The sequence below is a fragment of the Pseudophryne corroboree genome, chromosome 7 (genome assembly GCF_028390025.1).
Source record: "Pseudophryne corroboree isolate aPseCor3 chromosome 7, aPseCor3.hap2, whole genome shotgun sequence".
Classification (NCBI taxonomy): domain Eukaryota; kingdom Metazoa; phylum Chordata; class Amphibia; order Anura; family Myobatrachidae; genus Pseudophryne; species Pseudophryne corroboree.
The window spans coordinates 1,075,378-1,091,618 of record NC_086450.1 but is presented as its reverse complement, the minus strand read 5'-3'; the positions used below and the strand labels follow the sequence as shown (position 1 = coordinate 1,091,618).

The following is a 16,241-nucleotide window of genomic DNA, read 5'->3' as shown; positions in this document are numbered from 1 at the left end:
CACCTGCCTCACCCCAGCGCACGTCACTGTTACCTGCCAGGGATGCCTCACCTGCCTCACCCCACGTCACTGTTACCTGCCAGGGATGCCTCACCTGCCTCACCCCACCCCACCTCACTGTTACCTGCCAGGGACGCCTCACCTGCCTCACATCACTGTTACCTGCCAGGGATGCCTCACCTACCTCACCCCACCCCACCTCACTGTTACCTGCCAGGGATGCCTCACCTGCCTCACCCCACGTCACTGTTACCTGCCAGGGATGCCTCACCTGCCTCACCCCACCCCACCTCACTGTTACCTGCCAGGGACGCCTCACCTGCCTCACATCACTGTTACCTGCCAGGGATGCCTCACCTGCCTCAACCCACCTCACTGTTACCTGCCAGGGATGCCTCACCCCTCCGCACATCACTGTTACCTGCCAGGGACGCCTCACCTGCCTCACCCCACGTCACGTCACTGTTACCTGCCAGGGATGCCTCACCTGCCTCACCCCAGCGCACATCACTGTTACCTGCCAGGAATGCCTCACCTGCCTCACCACACTGCTCGTCACTGTTACCTGCCAGGGACGCCTCACCTGCCTCACCCCACGTCACTGTTACCTGCCAGGAATGCCTCACCTGCCTCACCCCAGCGCACGTCACTGTTACCTGCCAGGGACGCCTCACCTGCCTCACCCCAGCGCACGTCACTGTTACCTGCCAGGGACGCCTCACCTACCTCACCCCACCCCACCTCACTGTTACCTGCCAGGGATGCCTCACCTGCCTCACCCCACGTCACTGTTACCTGCCAGGGATGCCTCACCTGCCTCACCCCACCCCACCTCACTGTTACCTGCCAGGGACGCCTCACCTGCCTCACATCACTGTTACCTGCCAGGGATGCCTCACCTGCCTCAACCCACCTCACTGTTACCTGCCAGGGATGCCTCACCCCTCCGCACATCACTGTTACCTGCCAGGGACGCCTCACCTGCCTCACCCCACGTCACTGTTACCTGCCAGGAATGCCTCACCTGCCTCACCCCACCGCACGTCACTGTTACCTGCCAGGGACGCCTCACCTGCCTCACCCCACCGCACATTACTGTTACCTGCCAGGGATGCCTCACCTGCCTCACCCCAACGCACGTCACTGTTACCTGCCAGGGACGCCTCACCTGCCTCACCCCACCGCACATCACTATTACCTGCCAGGGATGCCTCACATGCCTCACCCCACCGCACATTACTGTTACCTGCCAGGGATGCCTCACCTGCCTCACCCCAACGCACGTCACTGTTACCTGCCAGGGACGCCTCACCTGCCTCACCCCACCGCACGTCACTGTTACCTGCCAGGGATGCCTCACATGCCTCTCCCCAGTGCACGTCACTGTTACCTGCCAGGGACGCCTCACCTGCCTCACCCCACCGCACATCACTGTTACCTGCCAGGGATGCCTCACCTGCCTCACCCCAACGCACGTCACTGTTACCTGCCAGGGACGCCTCACCTGCCTCACCCCACCGCACATCACTATTACCTGCCAGGGATGCCTCACATGCCTCTCCCCAGTGCACGTCACTGTTACCTGCCAGGGACGCCTCACCTACCTCACCCCACGTCACTGTTACCTGCCAGGGACGCCTCACCTGCCTCACCCCACCGCACATCACTATTACCTGCCAGGGATGCCTCACCTGCCTCACCCCAGCGCACGTCACTGTTACCTGCCAGGGACGCCTCACCTACCTCACCCCACCGCACATCACTGTTACCTGCCAGGGACGCCTCACCTGCCTCACATCACTGTTACCTGCCAGGGACGCCTCACCCCACTGTTACCTGCCAGGGACGCCTCACCTGCCTCACCCCACCGCACTGTTACCTGCCAGGGACGCCTCACCTGCCTCACCCCACCGCACCTCACTGTTACCTGCCAGGGACGCCTCACATCACTGTTACCTGCCAGGGACGCCTCACCTGCCTCACCCCACCGCACTGTTACCTGCCAGGGACGCCTCACCTGCCTCACCCCACCGCACTGTTACCTGCCAGGGACGCCTCACCTGCCTCACCCCACGTCACTGTTACCTGCCAGGGATGCCTCACCTGCCTCACCCCAGCGCACATCACTGTTACCTGCCAGGGATGCCTCACCTGCCTCACCCCACGTCACTGTTACCTGCCAGGGATGCCTCACCTGCCTCACCCCACCCCACCTCACTGTTACCTGCCAGGGACGCCTCACCTGCCTCACATCACTGTTACCTGCCAGGGATGCCTCACCTGCCTCAACCCACCTCACTGTTACCTGCCAGGGATGCCTCACCCCTCCGCACATCACTGTTACCTGCCAGGGATGCCTCACCTGCCTCACCCCACGTCACTGTTACCTGCCAGGGATGCCTCACCTGCCTCACCCCACCCCACGTCACTGTTACCTGCCAGAGACGCCTCACCTGACTCACCCCACATCACTGTTACCTGCCAGGAATGCCTCACCTGCCTCACCACACTGCTCGTCACTGTTACCTGCCAGGGACGCCTCACCTACCTCACCCCACCGCACATCACTGTTACCTGCCAGGGATGCCTCACCTGCCTCACCCCACCGCACATCACTGTTACCTGCCTGGGACGCCTCACCTGCCTCACCCCACCGCACCTCACTGTTACCTGCCAGGGACGCCTCACCTGCCTCACATCACTGTTACCTGCCAGGGACGCCTCACCTGCCTCACCCCACGTCACGTCACTGTTACCTGCCAGGGATGCCTCACCTGCCTCACCCCACGTAACTGTTACCTGCCAGGGACGCCTCACCTGCCTCACCCCAACGCACGTCACTGTTACCTGCCTGGGACGCCTCACCTGCCTCACCCCACCGCACTGTTACCTGCCAGGGACGCCTCACCTGCCTCACCCCACGTCACTATTACCTGCCAGGGATGCCTCACCTGCCTCACCCCACCGCACCTCACTGTTACCTGCCAGGGACGCCTCACCTGCCTCACCCCAACGCACGTCACTGTTACCTGCCAGGGACGCCTCACCTGCCTCACCCCACCGCACATCACTGTTACCTGCCAGGGACGCCTCACCTGCCTCACCCCACCGCACGTCACTGTTACCTGCCAGGGACGCCTCACCTGCCTCACCCCACCGCACCTCACTGTTACCTGCCAGGGATGCCTCACCTGCCTCAACCCACCTCACTGTTACCTGCCAGGGATGCCTCACCTGCCTCACCCCACCGCACGTCACTGTTACCTGCCAGGGACACCTCACCTGCCTCACCCCACGTCACTGTTACCTGCCAGGGATGCCTCACCTGACTCACCCCACGTCACTGTTACCTGCCAGGGATGCCTCACCTGCCTCACCCCAGCGCACGTCACTGTTACCTGCCAGGGATGCCTCACCTGCCTCACCCCACCGCACGTCACTGTTACCTGCCAGGGACGCCTCACCTGCCTCACCCCACGTCACTGTTACCTGCCAGGGATGCCTCACCTGACTCACCCCACGTCACTGTTACCTGCCAGGGATGCCTCACCTGCCTCACCCCAGCGCACGTCACTGTTACCTGCCAGGGATGCCTCACCTGCCTCACCCCACCGCACGTCACTGTTACCTGCCAGGGACGCCTCACCTGCCTCACCCCACCGCACGTCACTGTTACCTGCCAGGGACGCCTCACCTGCCTCACCCCACCTCACTGTTACCTGCCAGGGATGCCTCACCTGCCTCACCCCACCGCACGTCACTGTTACCTGCCAGGGATGCCTCACCTGCCTCACCCCAACGCACGTCACTGTTACCTGCCAGGGACGCCTCACCTGCCTCACCCCACGTCACTGTTACCTGCCAGGGATGCCTCACCTGACTCACCCCACCCCACGTCACTTTTACCTGCCAGGGACGCCTCACCTGCCTCACCCCACGTCACTGTTACCTGCCAGGGATGCCTCACCCCACCGCACGTCACTGTTACCTGCCAGGAATGCCTCACCTGCCTCACCCCACCGCACATCACTGTTACCTGCCAGGAATGCCTCACCTGCCTCACCCCACCGCACGTCACTGTTACCTGCCAGGGACGCCTCACCTGCCTCACCCCACGTCACTGTTACCTGCCAGGGATGCCTCACCTGCCTCACCCCTCCGCACTGTTACCTGCCAGGGATGCCTCACCCCACCGCACGTCACTGTTACCTACCTGGGACGCCTCACCTGCCTCACCCCACCGCACGTCACTGTTACCTGCCTGGGACGCCTCACCTGCCTCACCCCACCGCACGTCACTGTTACCTGCCTGGGACGCCTCACCTGCCTCACCCCACCGCACATCACTGTTACCTGCCAGGAATGCCTCACCTGCCTCACCCCACCGCACGTCACTGTTACCTGCCAGGGACGCCTCACCTGCCTCACCCCACCGCACGTCACTGTTACCTGCCAGGGACGCCTCACCTGCCTCACCCCAACGCACGTCACTGTTACCTGCCAGGGACGCCTCACCTGCCTCACCCCACCGCACGTCACTGTTACCTGCCAGGGACGCCTCACCTGCCTCACCCCACCGCACGTCACTGTTACCTGCCAGGGATGCCTCACCTGCCTCACCCCACGTCACTGTTACCTGCCTGGGACGCCTCACCTGCCTCACCCCACCGCACGTCACTGTTACCTGCCAGGGACGCCTCACCTGCCTCACCCCAACGCACGTCACTGTTACCTGCCAGGAATGCCTCACCTGCCTCACCCCACCGCACGTCACTGTTACCTGCCAGAGACGCCTCACCTGCCTCAACCCACCGCACGTCACTGTTACCTGCCAGAGACGCCTCACCTGCCTCACCCCAACGCACGTCACTGTTACCTGCCAGGGACGCCTCACCTGCCTCAACCCACGTCACTGTTACCTGCCAGGGATGCCTCACCTGCCTCACCCCACGTCACTGTTACCTGCCAGGGACGCCTCACCTGCCTCAACCCACGTCACTGTTACCTGCCAGGGACGCCTCACCTGCCTCACCCCACGTCACTGTTACCTGCCAGGGATGCCTCACCTGCCTCACCCCACCGCACGTCACTGTTACCTGCCAGGAACGCCTCACCTGCCTCACCCCACGTCACTGTTACCTGCCAGGGACGCCTCACCTGCCTCACCCCACGTCACTGTTACCTGCCAGAGACGCCTCACCTGCCTCACCCCACCGCACGTCACTGTTACCTGCCAGGGATGCCTCACCTGCCTCACCCCACCGCACGTCACTGTTACCTGCCAGGAACGCCTCACCTGCCTCACCCCACCGCACGTCACTGTTACCTGCCAGAGACGCCTCACCTGCCTCACCCCACCGCACGTCACTGTTACCTGCCAGGGATGCCTCACCTGCCTCACCCCACCCCACGTCACTGTTACCTGCCAGAGACGCCTCACCTGCCTCACCCCAACGCACGTCACTGTTACCTGCCAGGAATGCCTCACCTGCCTCACCCCACCGCACGTCACTGTTACCTGCCAGAGACGCCTCACCTGCCTCAACCCACCGCACGTCACTGTTACCTGCCAGAGACGCCTCACCTGCCTCACCCCAACGCACGTCACTGTTACCTGCCAGGAATGCCTCACCTGCCTCACCCCAACGCACGTCACTGTTACCTGCCAGGGACGCCTCACCTGCCTCAACCCACGTCACTGTTACCTGCCAGGGATGCCTCACCTGCCTCACCCCACGTCACTGTTACCTGCCAGGGACGCCTCACCTGCCTCACCCCACCTCACTGTTACCTGCCAGGGATGCCTCACCTGCCTCAACCCACCTCACTGTTACCTGCCAGGGAAGCCTCACCTGCCTCAACCCACCTCACTGTTACCTGCCAGGGACGCCTCACCTGCCTCACCCCACCTCACTGTTACCTGCCAGGGAAGCCTCACCTGCCTCAACCCACCTCACTGTTACCTGCCAGGGACGCCTCACCTGCCTCACCCCACCTCACTGTTACCTGCCAGGGACGCCTCACCTGCCTCACCCCACCTCACTGTTACCTGCCAGGGAAGCCTCACCTGCCTCAACCCACCTCACTGTTACCTGCCAGGGACGCCTCACCTGCCTCACCCCACCTCACTGTTACCTGCCAGGGATGCCTCACCTGCCTCAACCCACCTCACTGTTACCTGCCAGGGACGCCTCACCTGCCTCACCCCACCGCACGTCACTGTTACCTGCCAGGGATGCCTCACCTGCCTCACCCCACCGCACGTCACTGTTACCTGCCAGGGATGCCTCACCTGCCTCACCCCACCGCACGTCACTGTTACCTGCCAGGGATGCCTCACCTGCCTCACCCCACCGCACATCACTGTTACCTGCCAGGGACGCCTCACCTGCCTCACCCCACGTCACTGTTACCTGCCAGGGATGCCTCACCTGCCTCAACCCACCGCACATTACTGTTACCTGCCAGGGATGCCTCACCTGCCTCACCCCAACGCACGTCACTGTTACCTGCCAGGGATGCCTCACCTGCCTCACCCCACCGCACATCACTGTTACCTGCCAGGGACGCCTCACCTGCCTCACCCCAACGCACATCACTGTTACCTGCCAGGGATGCCTCACCTGCCTCACCCCACCGCACGTCACTGTTACCTGCCTGGGACGCCTCACCTGCCTCACCCCACGTCACTATTACCTGCCAGGGATGCCTCACCTGCCTCACCCCACCGCACGTCACTGTTACCTGCCAGGGATGCCTCACCTGCCTCACCCCACCGCACATCACTGTTACCTGCCAGGGATGCCTCACCTGCCTCAACCCACCGCACGTCACTGTTACCTGCCAGGGACGCCTCACCTGCCTCACCCCACGTCACTATTACCTGCCAGGGATGCCTCACCTGCCTCACCCCACCGCACATCACTGTTACCTGCCAGGGACGCCTCACCTGCCTCACCCCACGTCACTATTACCTGCCAGAGACGCCTCACCTGCCTCAACCCACCGCACGTCACTGTTACCTGCCAGAGACGCCTCACCTGCCTCACCCCACCGCACGTCACTGTTACCTGCCAGGGACGCCTCACCTGCCTCAACCCACCGCACGTCACTGTTACCTGCCAGGGACGCCTCACCTGCCTCAACCCACGTCACTGTTACCTGCCAGGGATGCCTCACCTGCCTCACCCCACGTCACTGTTACCTGCCAGGGACGCCTCACCTGCCTCACCCCACGTCACTGTTACCTGCCAGGGATGCCTCACCTGCCTCACCCCACCGCACGTCACTGTTACCTGCCAGGGATGCCTCACCTGCCTCACCCCACCGCACGTCACTGTTACCTGCCAGGGACGCCTCACCTGCCTCAACCCACCGCACGTCACTGTTACCTGCCAGAGACGCCTCACCTGCCTCACCCCACGTCACTGTTACCTGCCAGGGATGCCTCACCTGCCTCACCCCACCGCACATCACTGTTACCTGCCAGGGATGCCTCACCTGCCTCAACCCACCGCACGTCACTGTTACCTGCCAGGGACGCCTCACCTGCCTCACCCCAACGCACGTCACTGTTACCTGCCAGAGACGCCTCACCTGCCTCAACCCACCGCACGTCACTGTTACCTGCCAGGGATGCCTCACCTGCCTCACCCCACGTCACTGTTACCTGCCAGGGATGCCTCACCTGCCTCACCCCACCGCACGTCACTGTTACCTGCCAGGGATGCCTCACCTGCCTCACCCCACCGCACGTCACTGTTACCTGCCAGGGACGCCTCACCTGCCTCACCCCACCTCACTGTTACCTGCCAGGGATGCCTCACCTGCCTCACCCCACCGCACGTCACTGTTACCTGCCAGGGATGCCTCACCTGCCTCACCCCAACGCACGTCACTGTTACCTGCCAGGGACGCCTCACCTGCCTCAACCCACGTCACTGTTACCTGCCAGGGATGCCTCACCTGCCTCACCCCACGTCACTGTTACCTGCCAGGGACGCCTCACCTGCCTCACCCCACGTCACTGTTACCTGCCAGGGATGCCTCACCTGCCTCACCCCACCGCACGTCACTGTTACCTGCCAGGGATGCCTCACCTGCCTCACCCCACCGCACGTCACTGTTACCTGCCAGGAACGCCTCACCTGCCTCACCCCACCGCACATCACTGTTACCTGCCAGGGATGCCTCACCTGCCTCACCCCACCGCACGTCACTGTTACCTGCCAGGGATGCCTCACCTGCCTCACCCCACCGCACATCACTGTTACCTGCCAGGGACGCCTCACCTGCCTCACATCACTGTTACCTGCCAGGGATGCCTCACCTGCCTCAACCCACCTCACTGTTACCTGCCAGGGACGCCTCACCTGCCTCACCCCACCGCACGTCACTGTTACCTGCCAGGGATGCCTCACCTGCCTCACCCCACGTCACTGTTACCTGCCAGGGACGCCTCACCTGCCTCACCCCACCGCACATCACTGTTACCTGCCAGAGACGCCTCACCTGCCTCACCCCACCGCACGTCACTGTTACCTGCCAGGGATGCCTCACCTGCCTCACCCCACCGCACGTCACTGTTACCTGCCAGGGATGCCTCACCTGCCTCACCCCACCGCACGTCACTGTTACCTGCCAGGGACGCCTCACCTGCCTCACCCCACCGCACGTCACTGTTACCTGCCAGGGATGCCTCACCTGCCTCACCCCACCGCACGTCACTGTTACCTGCCAGGGATGCCTCACCTGCCTCACCCCACCGCACGTCACTGTTACCTGCCAGGGATGCCTCACCTGCCTCACCCCACCGCACATCACTGTTACCTGCCAGGGACGCCTCACCTGCCTCACATCACTGTTACCTGCCAGGGACGCCTCACCTGCCTCACGTCACTGTTACCTGCCAGGGATGCCTCACCTGCCTCACCCCAGCGCACATCACTGTTACCTGCCAGAGACGCCTCACCTGCCTCACCCCACCGCACGTCACTGTTACCTGCCAGGGATGCCTCACCTGCCTCACCCCACCGCACGTCACTGTTACCTGCCAGGGATGCCTCACCTGCCTCACCCCACCGCACGTCACTGTTACCTGCCAGGGATGCCTCACCTGCCTCACCCCACCGCACGTCACTGTTACCTGCCAGGGACGCCTCACCTGCCTCACCCCACCGCACGTCACTGTTACCTGCCAGGGACGCCTCACCTGCCTCACATCACTGTTACCTGCCAGGGACGCCTCACCTGCCTCACGTCACTGTTACCTGCCAGGGATGCCTCACCTGCCTCACCCCAGCGCACATCACTGTTACCTGCCAGGGACGCCTCACCTGCCTCAACCCACCGCACATTACTGTTACCTGCCAGGGATGCCTCACCTGCCTCACCCCAACGCACGTCACTGTTACCTGCCAGGGATGCCTCACCTGCCTCACCCCAACGCACATCACTGTTACCTGCCAGGGATGCCTCACCTGCCTCACCCCAACGCACGTCACTGTTACCTGCCAGGGATGCCTCACCTGCCTCACCCCAACGCACGTCACTGTTACCTGCCAGGGATGCCTCACCTGCCTCACCCCAACGCACATCACTGTTACCTGCCAGGGATGCCTCACCTGCCTCAACCCACCGCACGTCACTGTTACCTGCCAGGGACGCCTCACCTGCCTCACCCCACGTCACTATTACCTGCCAGGGATGCCTCACCTGCCTCACCCCACCGCACATCACTGTTACCTGCCAGGGATGCCTCACCTGCCTCAACCCACCGCACATCACTGTTACCTGCCAGGGACGCCTCACCTGCCTCACCCCACGTCACTATTACCTGCCAGGGATGCCTCACCTGCCTCACCCCACCGCACATCACTGTTACCTGCCAGGGATGCCTCACCTGCCTCAACCCACCTCACTGTTACCTGCCAGGGATGCCTCACCTGCCTCACCCCACCGCACATCACTGTTACCTGCCAGGGATGCCTCACCTGCCTCAACCCACCTCACTGTTACCTGCCAGGGATGCCTCACCTGACTCACCCCACGTCACTGTTACCTGCCAGGGATGCCTCACCTGACTCACCCCACCCCACGTCACTGTTACCTGCCAGGGACGCCTCACCTGCCTCACCCCACGTCACTGTTACCTGCCAGGGATGCCTCACCTGACTCACCCCACCCCACGTCACTGTTACCTGCCAGGGACGCCTCACCTGCCTCACCCCACGTCACTGTTACCTGCCAGGGATGCCTCACCTGCCTCACCCCACCGCACCTCACTGTTACCTGCCAGGAATGCCTCACCTGCCTCACCCCACCGCACGTCACTGTTACCTGCCAGGAATGCCTCACCTGCCTCACCCCACCGCACGTCACTGTTACCTGCCAGGAATGCCTCACCTGCCTCACCCCACCGCACGTCACTGTTACCTGCCAGGGATGCCTCACCTGCCTCACCCCACGTCACTGTTACCTGCCTGAGACGCCTCACCTGACTCACCCCACGTCACTGTTACCTGCCAGGGATGCCTCACCTGACTCACCCCACGTCACTGTTACCTGCCAGGGATGCCTCACCTGCCTCACCCCACGTCACTGTTACCTGCCTGAGACGCCTCACCTGCCTCACCCCACGTCACTGTTACCTGCCAGGGACGCCTCACCTGCCTCAACCCACGTCACTGTTACCTGCCAGGGATGCCTCACCTGCCTCACCCCACGTCACTGTTACCTGCCAGGGATGCCTCACCTGCCTCACCCCACGTCACTGTTACCTGCCTGAGACGCCTCACCTGCCTCACCCCACGTCACTGTTACCTGCCAGGGACGCCTCACCTGCCTCAACCCACGTCACTGTTACCTGCCAGGGATGCCTCACCTGCCTCACCCCACGTCACTGTTACCTGCCAGAGATGCCTCACCTGCCTCACCCCACGTCACTGTTACCTGCCAGGGATGCCTCACCTGCCTCACCCCACGTCACTGTTACCTGCCAGAGATGCCTCACCTGCCTCACCCCACCGCACTGTTACCTGCCAGGGATGCCTCACCTGCCTCACCCCACGTCACTGTTACCTGCCAGGGATGCCTCACCTGCCTCACCCCACCGCACTGTTACCTGCCAGGGATGCCTCACCTGCCTCACCCCACGTCACTGTTACCTGCCAGAGATGCCTCACCTGCCTCACCCCACGTCACTGTTACCTGCCAGGGATGCCTCACCTGCCTCACCCCACGTCACTGTTACCTGCCAGAGATGCCTCACCTGCCTCACCCCACCGCACTGTTACCTGCCAGGGATGCCTCACCTGCCTCACCCCACGTCACTGTTACCTGCCAGGGATGCCTCACCTGCCTCACCCCACCGCACTGTTACCTGCCAGAGATGCCTCACCTGCCTCACCCCACCGCACTGTTACCTGCCAGGGATGCCTCACCTGCCTCACCCCACGTCACTGTTACCTGCCAGGGATGCCTCACCTGCCTCACCCCACGTCACTGTTACCTGCCAGGGACGCCTCACCTGCCTCAACCCACGTCACTGTTACCTGCCAGGGACGCCTCACCTGCCTCACCCCACGTCACTGTTACCTGCCAGAGACGCCTCACCTGCCTCACCCCACCGCACGTCACTGTTACCTGCCAGGGACGCCTCACCTGCCTCAACCCACCGCACGTCACTGTTACCTGCCAGGGACGCCTCACCTGCCTCAACCCACCGCACGTCACTGTTACCTGCCAGAGACGCCTCACCTGCCTCACCCCAACGCACGTCACTGTTACCTGCCAGAGACGCCTCACCTGCCTCACCCCAACGCACGTCACTGTTACCTGCCAGGGACGCCTCACCTGCCTCAACCCACGTCACTGTTACCTGCCAGGGATGCCTCACCTGCCTCACCCCACGTCACTGTTACCTGCCAGGGACGCCTCACCTGCCTCAACCCACGTCACTGTTACCTGCCAGGGACGCCTCACCTGCCTCACCCCACCGCACGTCACTGTTACCTGCCAGGAACGCCTCACCTGCCTCACATCACTGTTACCTGCCAGGGATGCCTCACCTGCCTCAACCCACCTCACTGTTACCTGCCAGGGACGCCTCACCTGCCTCACCCCACCGCACGTCACTGTTACCTGCCAGGGATGCCTCACCTGCCTCACCCCACCGCACGTCACTGTTACCTGCCAGGGATGCCTCACCTGCCTCACCCCACCGCACGTCACTGTTACCTGCCAGGGATGCCTCACCTGCCTCACCCCACCGCACGTCACTGTTACCTGCCAGGGATGCCTCACCTGCCTCACCCCACCGCACATCACTGTTACCTGCCAGAGACGCCTCACCTGCCTCACCCCACCGCACGTCACTGTTACCTGCCAGGGATGCCTCACCTGCCTCACCCCACCGCACGTCACTGTTACCTGCCAGGGATGCCTCACCTGCCTCACCGCACGTCACTGTTACCTGCCAGGGACGCCTCACCTGCCTCACCCCACGTCACTGTTACCTGCCAGGGATGCCTCACCTGCCTCACCCCACCGCACATCACTGTTACCTGCCAGGGACGCCTCACCTGCCTCACATCACTGTTACCTGCCAGGGACGCCTCACCTGCCTCACGTCACTGTTACCTGCCAGGGACGCCTCACCTGCCTCACCCCACCGCACGTCACTGTTACCTGCCAGGGATGCCTCACCTGCCTCACCCCACCGCACGTCACTGTTACCTGCCAGGGATGCCTCACCTGCCTCACCCCACCGCACGTCACTGTTACCTGCCAGGGATGCCTCACCTGCCTCACCCCACCGCACGTCACTGTTACCTGCCAGGAACGCCTCACCTGCCTCAACCCACCTCACTGTTACCTGCCAGGGACGCCTCACCTGCCTCACCCCACCGCACGTCACTGTTACCTGCCAGGGATGCCTCACCTGCCTCACCCCACGTCACTGTTACCTGCCAGGGACGCCTCACCTGCCTCACCCCACCGCACGTCACTGTTACCTGCCAGGGATGCCTCACCTGCCTCACCCCACCGCACGTCACTGTTACCTGCCAGGGATGCCTCACCTGCCTCACCCCACCGCACGTCACTGTTACCTGCCAGGGATGCCTCACCTGCCTCACCCCACCGCACATCACTGTTACCTGCCAGGGACGCCTCACCTGCCTCACATCACTGTTACCTGCCAGGGACGCCTCACCTGCCTCACGTCACTGTTACCTGCCAGGGATGCCTCACCTGCCTCACCCCAGCGCACATCACTGTTACCTGCCAGAGACGCCTCACCTGCCTCACCTGCCTCACCCCACCGCACGTCACTGTTACCTGCCAGGGATGCCTCACCTGCCTCACCCCACCGCACGTCACTGTTACCTGCCAGGGATGCCTCACCTGCCTCACCCCACCGCACGTCACTGTTACCTGCCAGGGATGCCTCACCTGCCTCACCCCACCGCACGTCACTGTTACCTGCCAGGGACGCCTCACCTGCCTCACCCCACCGCACGTCACTGTTACCTGCCAGGGACGCCTCACCTGCCTCACGTCACTGTTACCTGCCAGGGATGCCTCACCTGCCTCACCCCAGCGCACGTCACTGTTACCTGCCAGGGACGCCTCACCTGCCTCACCCCAGCGCACGTCACTGTTACCTGCCAGGGATGCCTCACCTGCCTCACCCCAACGCACGTCACTGTTACCTGCCAGGGATGCCTCACCTGCCTCACCCCAGCGCACATTACTGTTACCTGCCAGGGATGCCTCACCTGCCTCACCCCAACGCACGTCACTGTTACCTGCCAGGGATGCCTCACCTGCCTCACCCCAACGCACATCACTGTTACCTGCCAGGGATGCCTCACCTGCCTCACCCCAACGCACGTCACTGTTACCTGCCAGGGATGCCTCACCTGCCTCACCCCAGCGCACATTACTGTTACCTGCCAGGGATGCCTCACCTGCCTCACCCCAACGCACATCACTGTTACCTGCCAGGGACGCCTCACCTGCCTCACCCCACGTCACTATTACCTGCCAGGGATGCCTCACCTGCCTCACCCCACCGCACATCACTGTTACCTGCCAGGGATGCCTCACCTGCCTCAACCCACCGCACGTCACTGTTACCTGCCAGGGACGCCTCACCTGCCTCACCCCACGTCACTATTACCTGCCAGGGATGCCTCACCTGCCTCACCCCACCGCACATCACTGTTACCTGCCAGGGATGCCTCACCTGCCTCAACCCACGTCACTGTTACCTGCCAGGGACGCCTCACCTGCCTCACCCCAACGCACGTCACTGTTACCTGCCAGGGACGCCTCACCTGCCTCACCCCACGTCACTATTACCTGCCAGGGATGCCTCACCTGCCTCACCCCACCGCACATCACTGTTACCTGCCAGGGATGCCTCACCTGCCTCAACCCACCTCACTGTTACCTGCCAGGGATGCCTCACCTGCCTCACCCCACCGCACATCACTGTTACCTGCCAGGGATGCCTCACCTGCCTCAACCCACCTCACTGTTACCTGCCAGGGATGCCTCACCTGACTCACCCCACGTCACTGTTACCTGCCAGGGATGCCTCACCTGACTCACCCCACCCCACGTCACTGTTACCTGCCAGGGACGCCTCACCTGCCTCACCCCACGTCACTGTTACCTGCCAGGGATGCCTCACCTGACTCACCCCACCCCACGTCACTGTTACCTGCCAGGGACGCCTCACCTGCCTCACCCCACGTCACTGTTACCTGCCAGGGATGCCTCACCTGCCTCACCCCACCGCACCTCACTGTTACCTGCCAGGAATGCCTCACCTGCCTCACCCCACCGCACGTCACTGTTACCTGCCAGGAATGCCTCACCTGCCTCACCCCACCGCACGTCACTGTTACCTGCCAGGAATGCCTCACCTGCCTCACCCCACCGCACGTCACTGTTACCTGCCAGGGATGCCTCACCTGCCTCACCCCACGTCACTGTTACCTGCCTGAGACGCCTCACCTGACTCACCCCACGTCACTGTTACCTGCCAGGGATGCCTCACCTGACTCACCCCACGTCACTGTTACCTGCCAGGGATGCCTCACCTGCCTCACCCCACGTCACTGTTACCTGCCTGAGACGCCTCACCTGCCTCACCCCACGTCACTGTTACCTGCCAGGGACGCCTCACCTGCCTCAACCCACGTCACTGTTACCTGCCAGGGATGCCTCACCTGCCTCACCCCACGTCACTGTTACCTGCCAGGGATGCCTCACCTGCCTCACCCCACGTCACTGTTACCTGCCTGAGACGCCTCACCTGCCTCACCCCACGTCACTGTTACCTGCCAGGGACGCCTCACCTGCCTCAACCCACGTCACTGTTACCTGCCAGGGATGCCTCACCTGCCTCACCCCACGTCACTGTTACCTGCCAGAGATGCCTCACCTGCCTCACCCCACGTCACTGTTACCTGCCAGGGATGCCTCACCTGCCTCACCCCACGTCACTGTTACCTGCCAGAGATGCCTCACCTGCCTCACCCCACCGCACTGTTACCTGCCAGGGATGCCTCACCTGCCTCACCCCACGTCACTGTTACCTGCCAGGGATGCCTCACCTGCCTCACCCCACCGCACTGTTACCTGCCAGGGATGCCTCACCTGCCTCACCCCACGTCACTGTTACCTGCCAGAGATGCCTCACCTGCCTCACCCCACGTCACTGTTACCTGCCAGGGATGCCTCACCTGCCTCACCCCACGTCACTGTTACCTGCCAGAGATGCCTCACCTGCCTCACCCCACCGCACTGTTACCTGCCAGGGATGCCTCACCTGCCTCACCCCACGTCACTGTTACCTGCCAGGGATGCCTCACCTGCCTCACCCCACCGCACTGTTACCTGCCAGGGACGCCTCACCTGCCTCACCCCACGTCACTGTTACCTGCCAGGGACGCCATCTAATGATGAGCCGCTAGTTCTGTATAATAAGATGACGGCAGCCTGAGCTCAGCATGTGCCGCACCTGTATGTGACTTCTGGATAATCAGGGTGTTATTATTGGGGTGATGATGAGCCGCTAGTTCTGTATAATAAGATGACGGCAGCCTGAGCTCAGCATGTGCCGCACCTGTATGTGACTTCTGGATAATCAGGGTGTTATTATTGGGGTGATGATGAGCCGCTAGTTCTGTATAATAAGATGACGGCAGCCTGAGCTCAGCATGTGCCGC

At 63.0% G+C, this 16,241-nt stretch overlaps 1 protein-coding gene across 1 annotated transcript in view; it reads right to left on the bottom strand.

The window, feature by feature from the left end:
* Positions 1-15,968, bottom strand: part of KIAA2012 (KIAA2012 ortholog) — a 353,000-nt gene extending 337,032 nt beyond the window's left edge. The window contains exon 1 of the mRNA XM_063932236.1: positions 15,953-15,968. Within this exon, the coding sequence (XP_063788306.1) occupies positions 15,953-15,968 (16 nt within the window). The remainder of the gene's footprint in view (positions 1-15,952) is intronic.
* Between the last annotated feature and the right edge of the window lie 273 nt (positions 15,969-16,241).